The sequence below is a fragment of the Scomber scombrus genome, chromosome 18 (assembly GCF_963691925.1).
Source record: "Scomber scombrus chromosome 18, fScoSco1.1, whole genome shotgun sequence".
NCBI classification, from domain to species: domain Eukaryota; kingdom Metazoa; phylum Chordata; class Actinopteri; order Scombriformes; family Scombridae; genus Scomber; species Scomber scombrus.
This window is the reverse complement of record NC_084987.1, coordinates 5,867,679-5,887,531: the sequence shown is the minus strand read 5'-3', so window position 1 is coordinate 5,887,531 and position 19,853 is coordinate 5,867,679. Positions and strand designations below refer to the sequence as shown.

Below are 19,853 nucleotides of genomic sequence, written 5' to 3'. Positions count from 1 at the left end.
AAGCACCCACATGCAATAATGCACAAAAACATCCTCAACCCTACCTTTTTATTAGCAGCCACATAGCTTGTTTTTTTTTTTTTTTTTTTACATAATTTTGCATATATCCCTGATGAGTGTTGTATATCACTGAAATTATGCTTTTGCTGCACTTTTGATGAGATATTTATCTACACTGATTGACTTTGAAACAGCAGTTTATGTTATGGTTCCAGTGGGGCCCGCTGGTGATTAGAGCCTGAATCTCAATCTTTGGATCTGTATTGGACTTTCGCTGCTGTTTCATATCAACTCGCAAAACTACACTGAGGATGAAATTCAGAGTTTATACACTTGTGATTTTTCAATCATTGTGGGAGGACAGATTCACCTTTTTCCATTAAAGTTTTTAATAGGAAAATGTTTCATGCTTCTGTTTTGATTTTTCCGTGAGGAGAAAGGAGGGATTCATGAAATACTGCTTATATGTTTTTAAAGTCTGTAAATGTTGGAAGCTTTCCGTCTCAATGCATAATGTATTGGAGCTATATTTTCGGGCAACCCTGAAACTATCGCTGCTGTTTCAGATCAGTAAACAAAATTGAACACAAATACGACACAGAAGAAGAAATTCTGAGGCAATATTTGTGACAGGAGGACCTTACACTGTGAAGAATAGTGAACGTAGCCATCATGACATCACCTATTGTGGACTACCAATTTGAAGCCTCAATTTTGCATTTTGACCATCACCATCTTGGATTTTATGTTGGCTTTTTGGAGCCAGAGGTGACCAAATTTGGACGAGAGGGTGGAGCTGACCCTAACACTAGCTGCTAGCTACTAGCTTGGTTAGCACAGTCTATTTTCAGTCTTTGGTTAACTTTTTTTCACTAACTTCAAAACTTCAGATGTACTTACTAGATAAAACTGAACATCCAGCTCTTTACAGGGTCTTTTAGCGCAACCAAATTCTGAACAAGACTTTTTCAGACGACCAAAATGTTACAAATGACAAAAACACACTAAAATAACGACGGCAACAGTCACTGTGGTAGCAACTTGCTAGTGATGGCACCCACCTGTCACTCAAAGTGCCCTTAGACTTTAGGCCTTAATAAAATATAAGATTAGATACTTATTTCTGCAGTAAAGTTGGGCATTTTAACATGGGCGTCTATGGGGATTGACTCACTTTTGGAGCCAGCCTCAAGTGGCCATTTAAGGAACTGCAGTCTTTTGGCACCTCCACATTGGCTTCATTTTTCAGCCCCAGAAGTTGCTTGTGGCCTATACTGATAGTTGGGAGGAAAAAAATAAATATGCTAATGATTTATCAGGTAATACTCTTTTTGAACATTAGAATGTAATTTCTTTTTTACATCACAGCACATATTCAACCATGCAAACATGTTTGACAAGGACCACTTGAAGTACGAGCAGGATATTTTGTGACAAACGAAACTATAGAGGGGAGCTGCTGAATGCAGAAAAATGACATAATGTGCTTTAATTGTAATAAAGTACAACAGAAAAAGGTTTTGATGGGCAGTTACTTTGCATTGCAATGTGTTTCAAGCTTGCAAGTCGTCCTCAGGCAGCATCGAGCTTCAAGTTTGAAACACTTTGCAATCCAAAAGTAGCTGCCAGTCCAAATCTTTTTTGTGTTAAATATTGTGAAGATAAAACATTGTAATTTTTCTACATTCAGTGTCTCCACTCTTTGTTTTTCTTTGTGTTGATAATGACCGCCTACACAGTGAGACATTTTGAGACATGGCAGAACACACGCTGTCAGCTGCAGTCCTTGTTAATGCCCTCAGACTTCAGGAGGAGGTCAGTGTTTGTCTCTCTCTCATGAAACATTTTCCTAAAAACGCTCGGAGGAAACATCTGGTGAAACGTCCCTCCGTCCCCATGGTGGGATTTACCTCTGGTGCATTGAAACTCTCACAACAGAGCTGTGCAAGTCTACAGGGAAGATCTTTCTCCACTCACTGCCAGTCGAGATGCTGCTGCTGCTGCTGCTGCACTGACAAGACAGTCTATTACATTTGTTAGTGGTGAGAAGGGATTTAGGCCAAGGCTAGAATTACACACAAATCTGTGCTTTTGCAGATAGTTGTTATAGGTCAAGGAGAAATTCAGGTTGGATGGATTTTATCATCTCGTGCTGGGGCAGAGAGAGAGAGAGAGGAACATATCAGGTTGCTGAAGTTATTTTGCAGTGTGACAGTTGATGTTCTGTCCCATTTTATCTGCTGTGTCACCTCTGAAACTGCATTAAAGACAACTTATCATGATGTCCCCGCAGTGTTCCCATTAAGCAACGTTTTATTGATGTGCAGGTCAGGAGGAAGAGTTTAATCTGGTTAAATTATTTTAGAGGACTAAGTGACATATAGGTCCTGTTTCAGCTGCATTTAAATGACTATATTACTGTAGTGGCTTGGCTTCACATTGAAATGCTGTTAGATCAGTTTTAAGGTGTTTTTTGGGTACTGATACTCAGTGGTGGAGAGTATATTGATCTATGTAAATGCATTTATTTGACTGCTATGATTACTTTTTATTTGACAGATTATGATATTACTTAAAAAAATGTGATTCATTAGATTTAATTACCCAAGTGTTCGAAAAGTAGTAAGTAACCTTGACTAGCTACAACATTAAATTGCTGCTTAGATGTTAATTCCTCAGTGATAATAATCCACTAATATAATATTTATGATAATATAATTAACACATTTTTGCTGCAGAGTAACATTATGAATGCAGAATATCTATTTAAGTGCAGAGTAATTTAACACTGTAGTTTTGTAGGGCTGCAACTAACTATTATTTTCATTATTATGAATCTGTGTTTTAGTTTTGCAATTGATCGATTAATATTTTGTTCTATAAAAGATCTGAAAACAGTGAAAATGTCTGTTGCAGTTTCCTAAAATCCAAGGTGATGTCTTCAAATTGCCTGTTTTGGTAGACCATCCCCCACTAAGGAACTGGAACTGGGGAATGTTTGATATTTTGGCTTTAAAAATGACTATAACTAGCTATCAACTAACAATTAATCGACTAATTGTTAAAGTTTTTATAGTACTTTTACTCAAATGAAAGTATCTGAATACTTCTTCCACGACTTGTCACACTGATGAGGATGATCCCTGAGTTGCCTGCGGTCCTCGATACGCTGGCTGCACTAATCATCCCTCTTCCACTGGTGGCTGATAAAAGAGGCTCCGGTCCATTAATTCACCCGTGCACGCTGCCAGAAAGTCAGATCTATGTATCACAAGTTGTTGATAGGATCCCATTGCAGCGGGAGGTCAAGGCAGTTTTTTGGGCAGGTTTTTATTAGATTGTCAGACCGACGCACACGCAGTCTAGTTGGCATTTGCCTGCCGAGCGCATTAAACAGCGTGAAACAAATGAGTTTTTCTCTGCTGTTTGACTTGAACTGAACTCTTACAAACTCTAAAGTGTATAAGCAGGAGCCCTCGGGCAGGGTTTTGGCCTCACAAACGCTGATATACAGATACACACACTTATATTTGAGTGCCTAGTTAAGAAATGTGACCCACTCAGACTACAATCAGCCATGAGCCACAGACAGACAGACAGAGTCCACCATGCCCCTCTACAACAGTGTGAGAGGTTGTTAATGAACGAGCAAGCCCACATGGAGACAATGAAGAAAGTGAGGGATGACACGAATGCATAAAAGAAATTAATTTGCTCTTCTTATGAACTGCTGTAGAGAGGAAAGGGGGTAGCTAGATGAGGCTGAGAGACATAGAAAGACAGAGAGAAAGACAGAGAGGAGAGAGAAGTTGACTTAAATGGCGACATGGCTGATGTGTGCGTGTTTAGCGGGGGGTTATTTCCCCATAGATCTCATTAAAGGCTTCTAGTCCCCCTGCACTTGGCCTGCAGTAAAAGGCCAGAGGGACAGTAATAGAGAGAGCAAGAGAAAGAGAGAGAGAGAGAGAGAGAGAGTGAGGCTCCAACTTCTGCATAGACGAGTGACAAGAGCTGTTAGAGAAAAATGGCGAGAGGGAAAAGAAAGAAAGAGGGAGGAATAAGACAGAGATAGGCAGAGGAAGATAAAGAGCAGCATGGACAGAGTGAGTGGGCGTTATGTGAGTGGGAAAGTGTGATCGCAGCTCGAGGAGGCAAGACAGAAATTTTTTCGGTCTGCATAATGATAAAAAAAAACCACCTCTTGAAAAACAGAAAGGCTTAAAGCATGAAACTTGCAACGCTGGAAATCATTTGAAAGTTATGTAAAAGATGGCGACATAGAAGAGAGTCAAGTCTCCACTCATAGAGAGAGAGAGAGAGAGAGAGAGAGAGAGAGAGAGAGACTGCACATTTTTTCTGTTTTTCCTTAATACAATTTTTCTTTCCTGGAAAATATTCATGTGCACATTAAATAAAAAACATTAAGAGACAAACAGTAGTAAGCTGGTATCTAATTAAGAATTCAGTCAACATGTTTTTTTAGGTTGCAAAATGTATCAAAGAGGGATTAACTCTTTGGCTGGCTTTGAGTGCTTATCCTGATTTATCTCATTTCATTGACTAATTGCAGCTTGTTAAATGAAAACATAGTCAGTATCAGTATCAGTGGCTGGCGCCTGGAGTATAAGAAGTGTGCCAATATCGCCAATGAGCACTGATTGGGCAGAACTCTAGCAAAACATTTAAGGGGACATATCATGCACATTTCCAGGAATACATTTGTATTCTTGGGTTCAAATGGAATATCTGATTTACAGTAAAGAAACTCCTAATTTATTTTATACTGGCTCTTTCTGCAGCCACTCAGTTCAGCCTCGGTCTGAAACAGGCTGTTTTAGCTCCTGTCTCTTTAAGGCCCCCCTCCAGAGGATCCTCTATTCTGATTGGTTACTTTCCACAAGTTGCTCCAGAGTCTACGTATATAAAAAAAGTAGAATTTCATTTCTTTTTCTCGCCCTTCACTCCTGAATCTAATCCGAAATATGAGAGTCAATGACAACGTGAACAACTATTGGAACAACCTTAACAACAACCTTAGCAACAAAGAGCACGAAAAAGACGGCTGATTGTGGGTAGTTGCGAACAATCTGGCGCAATCACATGGAGGAAGTAGAGGTAGCACAGTAAACAAAGTGTTCAGAGGAAGTTGAAGTCCTGGCTTTTGACTTGTGGGCTTTTAAAAAAAAAAAAATATGTTCACCTCACGTTATTGACCTGTTGACTGTATTTAACAGCCAATGTCACAGTATAACAGTTTCGAAAAATAACAGACAATCACAAAAGTATATGTCTCCTTTAAAAAAAAAAAGACCTATATCTTTTTATACTCTGACACTAAAACAATATTCTCATTATTCTATAAACCAACAACTCAGTGTCCATTTAACCTCAATGATTTAAAATTGACGCTCTTTGCCCACTAGAGGGCACTCCAATCACTCGACTGCAACTACATTATAGATTTAAGTTAAAACACTGACACTATAAAGAAACCACAGTGTACCGACCGTGCTGTGAGACAGTCAACTTTTATTACTCACACAGTACAAAACTGTCTATCATGTGAGCGTATCATTGGGAAACTGTCTGTTTACAGAAGCAAGCTGCATTTCGAAAGGCTTGATAAGGAGGAGGAATCTGTGATGAGCCCTAATTGGCTGGCCGGTTAGAAGCTGCAGGATCAATCATATTCCTGGAGGTATACAGATCAATAAGCGGTATCTCTGCCTTGGTAAAGTCTCCCAACTAAGTGGAGCATCTTAGAATAAGAGGAAAGTTATTACATGATGTCTAATCTCTGTTATTTTATGATAATTATAAGTGTTTTACAAGCGGTTGAGTCCTACTTGATAACTGAATCTTAAACCTTCATTCTTCCCTGCTGAGATTGTGATTCATTTTAAAGTGTGTTTGCCGGCATCCTTTGATGGGACTGTAAGTGCAGTGTGTAGGCTTCTGTGTGTGTGTGGGTGTGTGTGTATGTGTGTGTGTGTGTGTGTGTGTGTGTGAAACCTAATCTAATACAAACAGACACACCTCTTCATCCACTACCTCTCTTATACTCATAGACATTCCCCTCCCTTTCACTTTACCACACACACAAACACACACACAAACACACACAAACAAACACACACACACACACACACACACACACATACACACACACACACACACACACACACACACACACACACACACACACACACACACACACACACACACACACACACACACACACACAAACACACACACACACAAACACACACAAACACAAACACACACACGCACACTGATGCTCACACTCACACAGCAGAACCACACACACACTCCCAGTACCCCATCTCCAAGGGAACACAGGGATGTCTCTATGGCAACAAGCAGCTTGCTCCACTAATGAACCGGTTGCCATGGCGACCGGGTTGGCTGTGCGCGAACGGGAGACACTGAATAAAATAGAGAGAGAGAGAGAGAGAGAGAGAGAGAGAGGGAGAAAATGTTATGGTACTCCTCTGCACAAAACCCCCGTGCAGGTTTTTATCTCTTTCTCTGTAGGACACACACACACAGACACACACCTACACACACACACACACATACACACATATACACACACACTTAGAAACGTGTGTGTGTGTATATATATATATATGTGTGTCAAGGGAGATTAAGATGAGTGACAATGACTGAGCGAATGTTCTGGGTTAGGAGAAGTGTTGGCTACAGAGGGGAGCCCATGCTGTAATGCAGCAAGAGGCAGGGATCCTTGCAGCTGGCTGTACTGTACGGGGGCCAATCATCCTGCTGCCGCCTCAAGGTCAACCCACTCCACTAGAGCGAGAGAGCCTGAGAACGAGAGCGAGAGAGAGAGGGAGAGATGGAGACAGAGTGATGCCAAAAAACCTTCTGTCAGCCATCTGTGTAGTGAGTTACGCTCCACTTTGCTGACTGAGCCTCTGAGCCGTTATGCACTTGGCCATTCACGACCACCCCGCCAGAGACACTTAAAGCTGCACCAAACTGCCATTCACATCCTGTCTGCTAACCGAGGCCACGGGGAATCACCCACTTTTACTCCACCGCTGTCTCCCCCTGCTGGCTCAAACATCCAGTGCCACAGCATTGGACTCCAGCGCTGTGTGTCCCAATCTACACCTTTTTTTGCAGCTAGTATACAAGAATTAACCGCACTTTTCTATGGTTTTCCCAGAGCTGTTTCGCCACTCTTATTTTTTTACTTTGTCCAGCTGTGAGTACAGTAGCTCCTCTGTTTCCTACTGTATGTATTGTGCTGCATTGTGGGAGATAGTGTCCATCAACAGCACACAAAAAAGAGACACTTTAGTATGCATACCAGTAGTTTCCACTATCCTAAATTTGTCACTTCTCCATTATGAACACATGCTCAAAACCTTATTAGAATAACTGTGTGTGGATTTGGGACACAGCCATAGACATTGGCTGTAAGGATCTCTCCGAGGGGTCCTCAGATTTTTTAAGGGTCTCAGGATAATAAATTAAGCAGAAAATGAGTCAAAATATTGCTCTGCTGAACAAAATCCATGCTCATTGTTTTCAAACTTCTCGCTTAAATTATCTTTTTTTCTGTCAGGCTGCCACCAATTATTATAAAATGTTAAAAATGAAACACACTCTCTCTCTTTGGTGGATGTATGCAACTATACACTGCTTCATTTGAAGGGGGTCACAACAAGCCAAAAAGCCAGCTGGTTTATTTCCCTTTGTCACCTTCAGCTCATAAAAAAAATGATCCGCATGATCTGATCTTCCTGCAACAGAAAGTTCAAAACACCCCAGCTTTTGGCATCCTTGCCTTAGTTACTGTTTATTTTTCAGGCACAGATGGTCTGGCCCCCGCAAAATATTACAGGTCATTTCACTCCGTATGAGGCAGATTGTGGCCACCCGAGTTCCTCAGACAGGGTCCCGTTTAAAAAGTTTAATGAAGGATTTAGACTAAAAGTTAATTAAGACTGTCCTGAAACAATGTGCTTAATATGGACAGTTTCTCCTCTAAAAGTTCTCCTAAAAAGTGATTTTCTTCCCTCCATCATGACCTGCAGTGTTGAGATTGATGCACATGATGAACTTAGTCTTTATCATTTTTAACATCAGCTCTTAAAAAGTCATTTTACTGACTTACTTTCATGCAAATATTACTGATTGCACATCTGTGACCTCACTTTTGTTGCCTTTCAAACTTATTACCTTGTTTTCATTGCTCATGTTGTCTATTTATTTCTTAATCTCTTGTAAACTCTTGTAAACCACAGCTTCTTCACATATAGACAGAAGGGAGCGGCATTGTATCTGTTAATCTGTAAAGCCCCAGGATATTTTAACATTATCTGTACCTCTTGTACACAATGAACTAGGTAAATGTGCCTATACATGCTTTTCTTAATGAGTAAATGTATATTTGTGTGTCTGTGTATTCATTTGTATACAGGTCTCTCTTGAAGACGATATTTATATATCTACCTACCTGTTTAAATAAAGAATTACATAAATAAATAGAGATACTAGTTAATATAAGTAAAGATTATTTTCATTCCCTGATATTTAACATTTCATTTTTAACCACAACTCTTCCTCCTTCTGTGTCTTCTGCAGAAATGTTTGCGTTTTAACCCGGACGCGACGGTGTGGAAGGCCAAGCAGCAGGTGCTGTGCTCCCTGACCGAATCTCTCCGGGACGTCCTGAACTACGGTCTATTCCAGCCCGCTACTGACGGCCACGACGCTAAGTTCCTGGAGGAGGAGAGGCTGCTCAGAGAGTACCCACAGTCCTTTGAGAAAGGGGTGCCATATTTGGAGGTACTATTCCGGTCTTCTGACACAGTTGTACGACTAGAAAAAAGTGATGTAGCCTGAATATCCTCAAGATGTCACTGTGATTAATTCTTCACTGTTCCCTCTTAAAAAGATTAAAATAAATCTATTTTGAGGAACTTTTACAAAAGTGTATTCAAGTGGAGAAACATTAACTGGAACAAATGTGATGTTTTGTGTTTTGAGTTCAAATTCAAGATCAGTGAAGTAAAAGACAGCTGCATTTTATGGCAGTTTAGTCTATATCTACTGTAACTGTGTTGTTTCTGTTCTGCTTTATGAATGAAGTTTCACACACATCTTAAGAGGAGTGTCACAGGGGTGTTCAGCCTCCCTGCTCTGTTTATTTCTACACTCACTAATCTCTTATCCAGTGTGTATAGTCACCTTCTTTTCATGCTATATTACAACCCAGTGGAGGCTCTGAACCATCTTTAAACTGCTGTAAAGCCAGCCCCTTCCTTTCACACTTCATGTCATCAGTGAAGTAGAAGAGGAGTTTTGTATAGCACACCAGATAAAGCTTCTCTGTACAATAAATCTGCAGGCCCCATTTTGTGGATCTAGGCCAAAAGCTAAGAGAATTGAGGACAAAGGCCTTCTGTGGTGGATTAACTCTTCGTTCCCTTTCTCTTTTTCTCCCTCTGCTTCAGTTTCGATATAAGACCAGGGTGTACAAACAGACCAATCTGGATGAGAAGCAACTGGCCAAACTGCACACGAAGGTATATAATCCATTGTTACACTCATAAAAATGTGTGTGTGAGTGAATAAAAATCAATACTGTAGCAGTGTGCATGTATCTGGGCCCCTGAGCATGCATTATGCAGGTGTATCTGTGTGTATTTTCACATTATTTCATGCATAGCGCCCTGCATAATGTACTCTACTGTACTATACTGAAGGTAGAAAGAGTTCTCTCTGCTCTCTGTAATACAGCAGCACTCTTCTCTCCACATGCAGGCCAGCCTGAAAAAATTCATGGATTATATCCAAACCAGCGCTGTGGACAAGATGACCAAGTTCTTAGACAAGGGCCTCGATCCCAACTTCCAGGACCCTGATACCGGCGGTAAGAAGAGCCACAGGGCCAGAGGAACTGTCACGTCACCTCTGTCATTTAGCTCCACTCTACTCTGTCTATCAGCTGTCCATAATTAACATTAGATTACACTCATATTGCTGTTCTTTACACATGTGCACAGCAGATGTTTATGAAGAGAGCCAGAGAATAAAAGTGAGTCAAAAGATGAGAAAGTCATCACATTCAAGATATAACTGAAATGGTTTGAGGGTAAAAGGATTAAAAAGTAATGTAAAAAAAGAAAAAGTTATCTGTATAGAATTAGTTTAACATAAGTGTTTAAGTGTCAAGCCAAACTCTTCTCGTATTTGACAATATAATGCAGTAGACAGATAAATAAATGCTTTATTTGTCCCTTTGTTTATCCTATTTTATATTTAATGTATTGAGTAAAAGTGACAAAATATATAGTATATAGTATAGTATAGTATTTACAATAAGAGCATTGCATTAAAAAAGAAAAAATAAACCCTACAAGTTAAATGAATTCAACTGAGAGGCAGAGAAATATGAGCCAGTTTACAAAACTGTGCAAATTAAGCAGATATGGATTAACGATACGGTTGAACTGAGAATGAAGTTATTGTCATTGGTGCAGATAAGACTCTTAAGGACTTAAGAGGACCCAATTATGCCTTTAAAAAAAATGAAAATAACACCTTAATATCAATTACAGAAATAACAGTTAACCAGTGCAAGTAAATGTTTGGACTGATACAAATCCAGCTGTTTGTCTCAGTTGCAGCTGTGTTTCGTTCATGCTGAGGAAGAGAAAGAGACTTCAGACTGATGCCAGAATTAAGTGACTTAACCCTCCTGTTGTCCTCAAGTCAAGGAAGGAAGGAGGAAGGAAGGAAGGAAGGAAGGAAGGAAGGAAGGAAGGAAGGAAGGAAGGAAGGAAGGAAGGAAAGAAAGAAAGAAAGAAAGATGGAAGGAAGGAATGATGGAAGGGAGGGAGGAAGAAAGAAGGAATGATGGAAGGGAGGAAGAAGGAAGGGAAGGAAGGAGGGAAGGAAGGAAGGAAGGAAGGAAGGAAGGAAGGAAGGAAGGAAGGAAGGAAAGAAAGCGAGATGGAAGGAAGGAAGGAATGATGGAAGGGAAGAAGAAAGAAGGAAAGGAAGGAGGAAGGAAAGGAAAGAAAGAAGGGAGGGAGGAAGGAAAGGAAGGAAGAACGGAGGAAGGAAGGAACGAGGGAGGGAGGAAGAAAGAAAAAGAGGAAGGAAGGAAAGAAGGAAGGGAAGAAGGTAAGGAGGGAAGGAAGGAAGGAAGGAAAGAAAGAGAGAAGGAGGGAGGAAGGACAGACGGAAGGAAAGAAGGAACAGTCAAAACAGACGGGGTCAATTTGACCCGGGAGGACGACACGAAGGTTAAACTAAAGTACGTTGATGAGGTGCAACAAAAGACGCAGTATTTTAAAAGAATCAAGATTTTCTTTTAAAGATGATTTTTTGCGGAATACAGAAACTTTATTTACTTCATCAAAGACTCCCAAATGTCTAGTGGATGGTTTAACATTGACACATAAGACATTGTATGTGAGGGGAAGCAAAGAAAGTATAATAGTTGTTTTAATAAATAGCTTGTAAGTTAAAGACGATACTGAATAGAATAGAAAGCCTCTATTATCATTGCATTTGCTGCAGCTCAACTTATCTCATCCATCAATCTACACACCCACATGCTGTCAGTATCTTTCCACACCTGTCTCATTATAACATCATACAGTATAAACAGATATAAATATCCCCAAGCAGCTAAAAAAAAATCTCTGACTTGTGGCTCCGCTGTATAAATTCGACCTTTCAACTCTCTGCCAACATCACACCTCCCCCTCTGTTTTCTGCGCTCCGCTGCGCAGTATGTTGGCCTCACACTTTGTCAAGAATCTGAGCCAGCACACTTCACAATTTGGTGGCTTTTCTCAGATCCTGTTAGTGCTTAGGAGGGTGGGGGTGGTGGTGGTGGTGGTGGTGGTGGTGGTTGTGCAACAGACGGCTTGTTTATAGTTTGGGTGTGCTGCTCTGTTTCACTCCAGCCGCTGTGGGAGCAAGTGTCAAAACACAAAACACCTCCTGCTATCAAGGGTGTGAGATGCACTTCCACTTCAGGACACCAGGGGGCAACAGAGAGCCCTGATGAACCACCTTCACTAACGCACTGACATCATATGGGAAAGACAAGTGCATACAAACCTGACACCTGAAAATGATGCCAGTGCCATTTTGGATATCAGGGTTTTATTTTGGACTTGACTTGTGGATTTATGGCTGTAAAACTTACTATGTTCAAGTGTTTAAAAAGCTCTATCAGATCAGCCGAAATATGCAGTAAATGTCAACTACAGCATCTTCATGGCTTCAAATGATTTCCTCCTCTTTCTTCACTGTGAGGTCGTGTCAGTGTGTTTTTAAGTGCATAAACTCAGGACGTCTCACATGTATTAATAATAATAATAATAATAATAACTTTATTTGTATAGCAACTTTCATAGAAGAAATGCAGCTCCAAGTGCTTCACATTAAAATGGCCTAAAATGAGCATAGAGCAATAAAAAAATAAAAATAAAAAGGAACAAAAAAGAAAGAGGAAAGAAAAAGAAACATTAATGTAATATAAGATGGGAAATAAAAATAGCAATAATTTTAAAATAGTAAAAATATTACATACTAGTAAAAAATTATAAAAAGAGCCAGAAAAGGTAAATATTAAATAATGATATTTAATAATATAAACATATATGTAGGTGGGTTTCTACCTCACCTGCACATGTGTTTTATTTTAATTTTACTGTTTTCTCTGGCTTTTATTTTACATATGTGCAATAATAAACCAATTTAGCAAGCTTGCTTCCCTGATATCTAAAGCTAGTTTGTTCCATAGTTTTTGGGGTGTAATTGACAAATGCTGCACACATGTGACATGACTAATCTCTGAAACCCTCTCATGATGCTTTCCAGCCAAGCAGAGGGGTCCCACCGAGCGCCTTTAATAGGACATGAAATAATTCAGTGTGGTTCCTGTTAGTAGGGGGCTCGCTCGCTTCCATCACTGCCAAGAGAACTGCTAAGTGGGAACTCCCCGAGTCATCGTGACACGGGGAACTTCAGAGGACGTGCAGTCAAAACATTTCCCCCATAATTATTTGTAGCTGAGATCGACAGAAGCTGCTCAGAGATAAAAGCCTGCAGTCGTTTTCCTCTTCGCCAAAAACTCTCTTGTCGCCATGGCAGCCAGTGCTCTGTACCCTGTGTTTTTTTTTTTTTTTTTATTACAGTGGGAACACTTTGAATGCTTTTATACTTCTAGGTGCCATTGAACTTTCTTGCAGCTGAAGGTCAGGTGTGTTAAATGAGGTGAAGAGTGTTGTGACACAGTGTTGCTTTCATTTAGAAATTATTACATTGAGTGCCTTTGTTGCTTTATTTGATGCTCCTGTAACTGGCAAAGTGGCATATTTAGCTATGAATATGAGCATTTGCAGGGAACTTCACATTTGGTTGAATTGTCTACAGGTGGGCATTTGAGTAACCTGTTAATAAAGCCTGAAAGATGACACTACGATTCAGGACTGATGTCTATTGTGCAGAGTAACGCTTCTGCAACTCTCCGTCTCTCTATAACTTAATAATAGTGCTCTGCCGGCCTTGTGGCTAAAATCTGACCAGGAAAAAAACACCATAAAGCACCCAACAACATGTTTTAGGTTCATTTTCATTTGATCTCATGTTAATTTTTCCTCATTCTTTTGGTTTAGAGTAACCACATTATTTTCTATTGTTTTCTATTTAATATTCAGTAATTCAATAGCTGCACATAACTTCACATTTAATAAATAGAAGTGTGATTTATACATTTAACCCTCTTGTTGCCCTGGGACGACAACAGGCGTTAACTCAAAAATGAGGTATAGTTTGATTTAAATGAGGCCTTTTGGCCAACATTTCCAAAAATATGTGTAAAACATGTTGGAATACACACAGAATTGGGTGATAATTTATAGGTTATGCTTTTTTAGCAGTCAAACCAGACCAGGTCATTTATTTAATCATCTCTTTTTACAGTAAAAAATAATTGTATTTTAATTGTTTTGTATTATTAAAATGAACAAAATAGGGTAGTTTGTCTCAGCTGGGGGTGTGTGGTGATATCTGTGTTTGATTGACATTAGCTGAGAGGCTAACAGTGTTTCACAGAACAGAACGGAGACAAAGTAAAACTGCTGTAGCTGCAGATTAACAATAATTTTGAAGAGAAATGAACAAACCACCACCTAACAGATCAAAAGTCATATTTTCAGGCATGTTTAGGTACATGCTGTTTAATGTGTAGCTGCTAGCAGATAATTAGCTATTTAGCCTGCTAACTGAATGTTGGATTGGTGGCTCGTTCTAAGGTGCAGAGCAACACGTGTTCATGTTTGTAAGTTAGATAAGAAGGAGACCTCAGCAAGAAAGTTAATGTTGGTTATTGATCAGAGTCTGTTGCTTTTGTGTTGTGTAGCAGGATGCTATCAGGCTCAGTGTGACCGCCTGCTCTGCCTATGATTGATCGCCACATTATTGCAAGATTTAAATTGGTGCATTGAAATAAGGACTCCAGCTCTGTAAGCAGGTGGCTGCTATTTAATCAAAACAGTGTAAAACTAGAGGGCATTATCATGTAATCAAATCAAATGTGTGATTTAATTTCAGTTGGACTTTAATCTTAAAAGACTGTTTGACCTGAAGAACAAACAGTTTCATGAGGGGCGGACAGTTGATTATGTTTTGAGTTTGATGTGACGGTTTTGTGTCTAACCTGAAAAGAGAAAGCATCAGGAATACAGTTTTCGAGGCAGGGAAAGTGTCAAAAGTTGAAATGTGTTATTGAAACAAAACAACAAAAGTTTTTCCAAGATACCAACTGATTAGTTGATTATAAATTAATCGTTTTGAAGAAAAATACTTAAATATTTTTTGAGTTCTAGCTTCCAAAATGTGAATATTTTCTGGATTCTTCAGTCTTTTATGACAGTAAACTGAATATATTTTGATTATGGACTGTTGGTCAGGACAAAAAGACACTTTTGGTTGCATTATAAGCTTTGGAAGACAGTTATAAACATTTTTACAGTTGTATGACATTGCATAACCCAAACCTGATTAATCAATAAGGAAAATAATCATCAGTTGCAGCCCTATTCACCTCCCAAAGAGAAAACATCCTGGCCAGTGACCTTAAAATCATTTGAGTTTGAGACCCCTGATTGAGAAAAATCCCTTTGACCAATAATCATTAAATCTGAACTTGTGTGTGTGTGTCTTCCAGAGACTCCTCTGTCCCTGGCGGTGCAGTGTGAGCCAGGTGGAGGTGAGTCCATCCGGGTCCTGGCAGAGGGAGGGGCTCATATTGACTTCCGCGCCAAAGATGGACTCACACCGCTACACAAGGCTGTTCGAGGCCACCGCCATACAGCCCTGCTGGTAAATATTTATGCATGTTCTCATCCTTTTATGGAAAAGCTGTTATCTAACCGTAACAAGTAATGAGCTTCCATTGTTGTGCCATAAAAGGAGAAAATCCCACCTACGCCACCAGTATCTGCAAGATGGATATTTGACCTGAATTTGATACGGTATTATCCTCATTTGTGTAACTGTGTAAGCAAACAAGCTGAAGACAGAATAAGCCAGACCCTCCCACTCAGCAATCCACACCCACCCACACACAACATGCACATGTACAAAAAAACAATCTATTCTTCTATTGTACCAGAGCGAAGAAAAAAAAAAGACATTAAAATTTAAATTGCCTGGTTTTAAAGGCGTGTTCTATATTTACATTTACGGCATTTGTCCAGATTTTCAGTTCACCCCGTTCGCCAAGGAGCGAGGTAGCTACCTGTAAAGAGGAAACTCATTCAGTGGGAGATAATTGCATGTGTTACATTGTCAGACTCCATGTTTTCCACAAAGGAAAGAAACAGCTGTTAAACTGCATAAAGATTTACAGCAGACTCTGATTGAATACATTATTTCCCTCTCGCCTGAGGTGCTGCGTGACCTCGCTCAACCACCTGCTATATGTTCCCGTCCTGATTTAAAATTCCATGAATATTCCTCGACTTTCCATAACTAAATTGAAAACCATCATAAGATCTTTTTCTTCCAGCTCCTTTATCGTTGGATTTTAGCTCATAAAACTTTTAAATCATTATTAATTTACAGTTCAGCAATATTTGCATAATTTATCAAAACCCCCCTGATAAATGGCCTATACATGAGGCTTTACCTTTTTCTGCTGGGTTCGTTCTGCAGGTCTTGCTGTCTCTGGGCGCCTCTCCAGACTACAAGGACCGGCGAGGGCTGACACCGCTCTACCACACTGTGCTGACAGGGGGCGACACCTCCTGCTGCGAAACACTGCTTTACCACCACGCCAAGCTGGGCATCAGGGACGAGAACGGCTGGGACGAGACACATCAGGTACACGTCTGTACATGTGTGTGCGTTGAGTCTCTTAAAGGAGGGGTTCACAATATTTCATGTCTGTCTTAAAACAACAGTTAGGCGTCAAAATGAACATTGAAATAGGTTTATCTTATTATTGTTTATCTATTATATCATAATAATTCCTCCTCCTGTTCATACTGACTATTAGAAGATCCCTTTATGATGCACTTACAATGTATGTGATGGAGGCCAAAATCCACAGTCCTCCTTCTGTGCAAATTTTTTTTCTAAGTTTATCTGAAGCTAATATGAAGCTTCAGCCCTCTTTTTGTTACTATACTTCCACCACAGCTCAACGGAGGAAACACAAAGAGGGAATTTGATGCTAAAAAGACTGTAAATGTGTCAGATATCCACTTTATATGACTAACTCAGACTGCTGAAGCCTCATATAAGCTTCACATCAACTTTTAAAAGACTGTGAGGACACACTGTGGATTTTGACCTCCATCACTTTACATTGAAAGAACATTTGAAGGAGATCTTTTAAAAGTCAGTATGAACAGAAGGAATGATTACAGCGAGGAAAAACCCTCTTTTAGTGTTCATAAAAGTGACAAAATTGCGAACCTATTCTTTAAGACTTCAAGGGAAGTGCTCTAAAGGGGGTTTCCAGAAAAGATTTGGAAGCACTTACAAATATATTCCTGTGATATTAGTGTAATTCAATAGGTATTAATTCAATATAGGCGCCTCCTGGTAGCCTGCTGATTAAGATGCACGCCACATTGCAGCAATGTCTGCGTTTTGATTCCAGCAGTGGATCCATTTCTTTCCATCTCTCTCTGCTGTCCCTATCTAATAAAATAAAGACATAACATGCCCTAACAAGAAAGAAAGCATTATAACTTTTCAAAATCACAAATTCAATATATTCTTCTATTATCTTTTGTTTTTCTGTGTGTATAATTAATTAAACGCTGAAGCAACAGCACACTCTTTATGTAAGAGGGCGCTTGGGGCAGAGATCTTTGAATCTAACAGGGGCAGTGGCCTAATTTGTGTCTATTTGAGGGTTGTGATACAGAAGCACCATTAAAAAAAAAAAAAGAAAAAAGTCTTGCCTTTGGTTATTTGGGGTGTTAGTTTCTGTTGTTTATATTGCAAGAGTGCAATGTCCATGCATCCTTTTTTTTTGTAATGTGCCAGTATATTTTGTTTTCCAGTGTCTGTGTATGTACAGCATCTGTGTCTGCGTCAGAACCCCCCCTCACAAAAAACCATTCATGCCATGAAACACCACACCTCTCATCCTTTTTCTTGGATATACCTTTTCACCCTTCATCCTACCCATCCTGCTCCTGTGGCCTCATATTCCGGCAGTGAAGCGGACAGCCGAGGCCAGGAGAAAATATAAAGGTATCCGCCTCCTCATCTCAGTGTAATCATCACCACACACCCCATCGACATCTGTCTCTTCAGCTCTCCTAGAAACTTGTGGCCTCCATCTTACACTGTCTGTATGTGTGTGTGTGTGTGTGTGTGTGTGTGTGTGTGTGTTGGATGGGATTTACTCAAAGTTTAACGCTGATACTGAGATTTTTTTGGAATCCACCTGAAGCCTACAGTATATGTTTAACTCACACTCAATATCTTTAAATTTGGATATTTCTATGGCTCACAAATTAAAAGCATTCAATGTTTAAATGTTGTTTTCTTTTGCACTAAAAAGCTAAACTGAATCTTTTTTCCATTATATTGGTTGTATGTAGGCTGTCAGCCCCATTCAGGCACCTTTTTTATTACCTTGAGGCCATGAAGATATATTTTATATATAGCAGAGACATAACCAGCAAAGTCCAGTTATCTATATAAAGCTTTCATATCAATGTAATATTTCACCACTAAGTTTTCCTATAAGAGAAAATGATGAATGTGATGGAGGTGAGAATTGGGACACTTGGGAGTTTGTTATCATTCTTATCACCATCTCATCTTACCAAAAGGATAAAAGGATATCATTCTTTAAAAAAAACTAAAAAAACACAAGTGACTTGGTAATGTAATATGAAACACAAGTACTGTTGCTATGACTACCTGCAGTTAATTATAAATTACAAACTGATTGAGGTTGGTAGAGTTGTTGATCTTGATATGTTATTTTAATGGACCTGCCCAGTAATTGGAAAGTGAAGGTTGCCGTGGTATAACTGATGATAATTAATAATTAAGATTAAAGCGTAAAATACGTGTGCTTGACAAATAACTAAAAGTAAGAAAAATGTAACGTGTATATCAATCAATCAAACGTTATTTATATAGCAGCTTTCATACATGTAGTTCAAAGTGCTTCACAGTTGATTGACAAGCTGATAATAAGACAGAACAAGTGATAACAGTAAGAAAAGAAACAAAAACAAAGAAAAAATTACAAAGAAAAAATTGAGACTAATGCACATGAGAAAAATAAGAATGATAAAAATAAATAAATAAAAAAAAATTAGGATTAATAATAAAAAATAAAAAAAATAAAAATAAGAGAATAAGAGAAAAACGTTTTAAAAAATAGATTAAAAATACAAAAGAAACAGAGGTGAATAAAATCGATAAGAAGATAAAAATGATACATAAAATAAAATTGAATGCAATTAAAAAAAAACATCAAAGCAAATAAATATAATAAAGAAGACTATAAACCACTCTTAATCAAAAGCCAGGCTGAGCAGGTAAGTTTTGAGTTTATGTGTATGTAGTTTCTATTCCCAGTGTGATCTTGCTCTATGTGTGCATCCATTTATTTACATATCGATATGATGATGATTATTGTTATTATTAGATCTATCTTGTGTTATTGCATGTTATGTTCTCGCCCTCCAACTTTGCAGGTGGTGTTAATTAAATGCGGTGTCACTTCATAACTGTAACCTTGTGCTTCTCTCTGTGTCACTGTCTCGTCTTCATCCTTGTTTTCCTTCTCCGCCTCTCCGTCCGCTTTATTGAACAACCACATAAATCCTTCCTTATATTTTTTCTCATCCTCACCTCTTTTTTTCTTTTTCTTTTGCTTGTGAACAAACTCTTTGGTGTTCCCCACATACTCCCCCTCCCCTTCCCTCTCTCTCTTTTTCCATCTCTCCTTCCATGATCTGTTCATCTTCAGGCCTGTCAGAACGGTAACTCGCAGCATCTGGAGCACCTCCTCTTCTATGGGGCAGATTCTTCCTCCCAGAACGCCTCTGGAAACACTGCCTTGCACATCTGTGCTTTATACAACAAGGTAGGGCCGCTATTTCACATGCAGTTGTCTTCCCCCGAAAGAGAAGAGAGCTCAACTTCTATAGAGTGAAGAAAATATTCTGGTAAAACACATACTGGGAATCTTAATGGTTACTTTCATGTCTAAAAAAATATTAAAACTTAATAAAAAATGACATAATAATGGCCCCAAATCAAAAATTACAACAAATATAACAACTTTTAGCCTG

General features: G+C 39.2%; 1 protein-coding gene across 1 annotated transcript in view; it reads left to right on the top strand.

Moving 5' to 3' along the window:
- Positions 1 to 19,853, top strand: part of shank1 (SH3 and multiple ankyrin repeat domains 1) — a 65,876-nt gene that overhangs the window by 8,122 nt on the left and 37,901 nt on the right. The window contains exons 2-7 of the mRNA XM_062438246.1: positions 8,635 to 8,838; positions 9,507 to 9,578; positions 9,817 to 9,925; positions 15,245 to 15,399; positions 16,234 to 16,401; positions 19,529 to 19,645. Of these exons, the coding sequence (XP_062294230.1) occupies positions 8,635 to 8,838; positions 9,507 to 9,578; positions 9,817 to 9,925; positions 15,245 to 15,399; positions 16,234 to 16,401; positions 19,529 to 19,645 (825 nt within the window). The remainder of the gene's footprint in view (positions 1 to 8,634; positions 8,839 to 9,506; positions 9,579 to 9,816; positions 9,926 to 15,244; positions 15,400 to 16,233; positions 16,402 to 19,528; positions 19,646 to 19,853) is intronic.